The sequence below is a fragment of the Gavialis gangeticus genome, unplaced genomic scaffold (genome assembly GCF_001723915.1).
Source record: "Gavialis gangeticus isolate Ggan-Ray unplaced genomic scaffold, GavGan_comp1, whole genome shotgun sequence".
Lineage (NCBI taxonomy): Eukaryota > Metazoa > Chordata > Crocodylia > Gavialidae > Gavialis > Gavialis gangeticus.
The window spans coordinates 118490383-118494359 of NW_017729022.1; the positions used below are offsets into that span (position 1 = coordinate 118490383).

At 50.0% G+C, this 3977-nt stretch overlaps 1 protein-coding gene across 5 annotated transcripts in view; it reads left to right on the top strand.

The window, feature by feature from the left end:
- The window catches only part of A2ML1 (alpha-2-macroglobulin like 1), a 90699-nt gene that overhangs the window by 68678 nt on the left and 18044 nt on the right, over nucleotides 1-3977 (top strand). For all 5 annotated transcript variants that reach the window (XM_019516051.1, XM_019516052.1, XM_019516053.1 and 2 more), the window contains 5 exons: nucleotides 271-322; nucleotides 795-878; nucleotides 2251-2427; nucleotides 2771-2852; nucleotides 2987-3143. In XM_019516051.1, the coding sequence (XP_019371596.1) occupies nucleotides 271-322; nucleotides 795-878; nucleotides 2251-2427; nucleotides 2771-2852; nucleotides 2987-3143 (552 nt within the window). The remainder of the gene's footprint in view (nucleotides 1-270; nucleotides 323-794; nucleotides 879-2250; nucleotides 2428-2770; nucleotides 2853-2986; nucleotides 3144-3977) is intronic.

A 3977-nucleotide genomic window follows, 5' to 3' on the forward strand; every position in this document is an offset into this window, starting at 1 on the left:
CCCCCTCCTTTAACATCTCACACCCACTAGTCATGGGTTTTTTGCCAGGGATGGTGTATAAAATGACTTGGCATTCTTCCTAAGGTGTGCAGACCTAAATGCGGGATTTTCAACCCTGGCCTCACAGGAGGTGAATAATGTTGCTTCCCTGCTCTGTGACTGGATGCTTCTGCTCACGCAACCTAGTCACACGGTCTCCCAAATCTGAAGACTGGATGTGGGTTGTTTTTATGATGACTTTAACCTGTTTCTCTGTGTTTCTTCCCCAAGCCAGAGGGCATCCTTGTGGAGAAGTCTCACAGCTCCTTGCTCTGCCCAGCAGGTAGGTGGGTCACACTGGACCACAGCCAGTGAGACACAGTGGCTACATATTCCTGGACTGGGGAGAGAAAGCCATCTGCATGCTCACATTTTAGGGGAGAGCTCACCAGTTGGAAGACACTGAGCCAAAGATCATTTGCTCTGCTAGGAGACAAATGGCAAGTAGGATTGCCTTGCTGGACTGTACACTCCAGTGCAGGTGCTCCTTGGGCATTGCTGGCAGAAGGAGGAGAAGAGCCAGAGCTGCATCCTGTGCTCCTCTGGGAGGCGGTTTGGGTACAACCATGAGGACTGCCCCTTCTCCTTCCCTCCATCCCTGCTGGTGCAGTTTATTTGTCTGCATGCTGCAATGTCTCCAAGTCCCAGAGCCCCACCCCTGCTGGGAGAATCTCACAGTGTTTCTAGCTGTTGTGGGATCTCTTGTAATTCCCCTCCCACATTGGTTCACTCTTCTTTATGCATTTCACTGGCAGGCAATTCTACCTCAGACTCGGTGTCCCTGCAAGTACCTGAGAACGTGGTGCCAGATTCAGCCAGAGCCCAAGTGTCTCTGCTCGGTAAAGAAGCTGTCAGGCCATGGTTTATCTGGAAGTGGCAAGGGTGCAAATGGATGCCATAGGCCTATCATATGTGTTTATGAGGGGGTGGAGGTGCCAGGGAAGGGGAGCATGTTCCTGAAGGAGTATATAGATGTGGTGAGGGCTTCTATATAGGGAGGTATGCATAGTTGTGGAGTAGGGTAGAGGTGGCTATGAGAGGGTTATGCACGTGTATCAAGGATGGAGAGGGTTGTTAGCATTTTTTTTTTTACTAGAAAAAATGGGTTTGGTTGGGTTGAAACTATTTGGAATGAATTCACTGAATATTTTTTTCAGGGCTAGATCAAAAAAAGTAGGAGGGGGCATGCCCTTTCAGCAAATACATTGGTTATCGTGGGTCCCCTTCACACAGGTGCATGGTTTTGCGCTGCTGGTGTCATGTTCTTATGGGCACTTACCTAGGATGCAAGGGACCCAGGCTCAATTCCATTCTTTGCCTTGGAGAACTTAAGCCTACATCTCACACTTCCCAGGGCAGTGCCTGGACCCCCAGGGACTGAGCTGTTCTGAGGTTGTTGCCTCCGTGTTTCCTGTTTCTTGTATTTCTCTTTACAAAAGTACGTAGATATTCACTGAGAGAGAGAGAGAATGTCTCTGTCACGGTGGTCAGGATGCTCCCCTTAAATAGGGGAGAGGTAAGCTCAAGTCCCCTCAAGCAGTGGAGAGAATTAAAAGCAGGTCTTCCATTTCCTTGCTCCCTCCAGAGAGCTGTGGTACGCTACAGCTACTACCCCTTTTGGCCCCTCTTGGGCTCTGTGAAAGGGACCTAGAGGTAGTTCTCTATGCCCCTCGCTTTGCTCTTGTTGCAGATTTTTGAAATGGGAAAAATGCTTTGGTCTGGGGTCAAATGAAATGATTTTCCTGAACTGAAATGAAAACTTTTGTGTCAGTGGAGAAATGAAATAAAATTCATTTTGGTTCAGATTGAATCCATTTTAAAAAAAATGTTAGTGCAGCCTTGGAATAAAAAAATCAGTGACTCTCACAGCTCTATGGTCTACATGTGGGAGGGGGCCTGTGAGGTGGGTTATGTTGGTAGGGTGGAGGGGGTAGAGATTTATGGGTAAAATCAGCCTGAAGGACTGAAGAGGGCAGGGAAGGGGAGATAAGGGTTGGCAGTGGTGGGGCATGAGAGGCAGAAATGGTCTGTAGCTGCAGGCAGTGGGCTGTGAGGGCAGGTTGTTGTCAGTGGGTGTATGCAGTGTTGTGAGTTGAGCAGTGGTGTGATGAGTGGGGCACCCTCATGCAAGGGAAAATTATTTCATTAGACACAGACACATGGTTGTCAATGGGGTCACCTTTGTCTGTGTTCATGTGTCTGTCTGTCCAGGTGACATCATGGGCACAGTGCTGGAGAACCTGGACCAGCTGGTGCAGATGCCCCATGGCTGTGGAGAGCAGAACATGGTGCTCTTTGCCCCCATCGTCTATGTGCTGCAGTACCTGGAGAAGACAGGGCAGCTGAGCAAAGAGCTGAAGGCAAGAGCTGTGGGTTTCTTGCAAACAGGTCAGTCTAGTGCCTTTCCCTTCCACTGCTCTCCCCATCCCATCCCATCCCATCCCATCCCAGGCTCCTCTTCACTGTCAGCCTGAGCCACAGTGCCCAGAAGGTGTGCTCAGACTGTGGGTGGGAGCTGGGATGGGGGACTTAATGTGAACTCGTGCCTCACAGCTGGTTCTGAGTTACTTGGGTCTGAGATGGAGCCTTGAGGCAGGATTGCTGCCGTGTAAGCTCAGGCAATTGCTGAACATTTCCTGGGTTTTCCTTTAAATCTCCCTCTGGTTCTGATTGAGCTGGGGATGTTTACTGATTCAGAGATGTCTCCAACCTTGATGTTTCTCCTGCCCAGGGTACCAAAGGCAGCTTCAGTACAAACATAAGGATGGCTCCTACAGTGCCTTTGGAGAGAACCATGCAGAAAGCAGCACATGGTAAGTATGTGGTCTCATTGATGGAGTAATGAATTTCCTCCCCAGACCCCAGTCCTGAAGCTGTCTCAGCCACCCCTTCTCTACCCATTACCCTGTCTGCTTCTCTGCACTCTATCCCTCCTCCTCTGCCTCAGGCTGACAGCTTTTGTGGCCAAGTGCTTCATCCAAGCCCAGCAACACATCTTCATAGATGACAAGATCATCCAGCAGGCGCTGCAGTGGATGGCTGGGCACCAGCAGACCAGTGGCTGCTACTCCAGCATGGGAAAGCTCTTCAACACAGCAATGAAGGTACTGTCCTGGCCACTGTCCAGTAATTCCTCCCTTGGGGCATGCTATTGGCCCTGGGGCAGGGGCCCAGTAACATTCTCCTAGGCTTTGATGGGCAGACTACCTTTCACTTTGACATGGCACAGTATGACAAGACTTTTCCCTCAGTCTCTTCTTTTCAGAGTCCAGATGGAGGGATGTAGTGGGCTTCATCCAGTTCATCCCTTTTTATTAGAGCCCAGGGAGATGATAATAAGAAACCAGGACCCCTTTCCACACCTTCCCCCTCTCCTCCTCCCCACTGAAATACCTAGGTGTTCCCCTCATTACACAATAGGAGAAAGGGCTGTTTCATCTCACACTCCCCAGTGAACTCTCTCTCTGCATGAACCTTCTTCCCTTTGTTTGAAGCACTGATCCTACCCCCCCACCCCTTGTAGGGCATGGAGAAGGGTCTGTGTGATCTCATGGTGAGACATCTCCCCATTAGAAGGCAGGGGCAACACATTGTTTGATAGATTCATAGATGTTTGAGTTGGAAGGGACCTCACTAGATTGCTGAGTCCAACCCCCTGTCCTAGGCAGGAAAGAGCAGTGGAGTTGGATGACCCCAGCCAGGTGCATGTCTAACCTTCTCTTAAAGACCCCCAAGGTAGGGGAGAGCACCACCTCCCTTGGAAGCCCATTCCAGATTCTGGCAACCCTTACTGTAAAGAAGTTCTTCCTGTCGTCTAACCTAAATCTGCTCTCCATCAGTTAGTGGCCGTTGTTCTTAGTTATTTCAAGGGGTGCCCTGGTAAACAGAGCTTTTCCCCCTTGATGAATTTGTAGGCAGCCACAAGATCACCTCTTAGC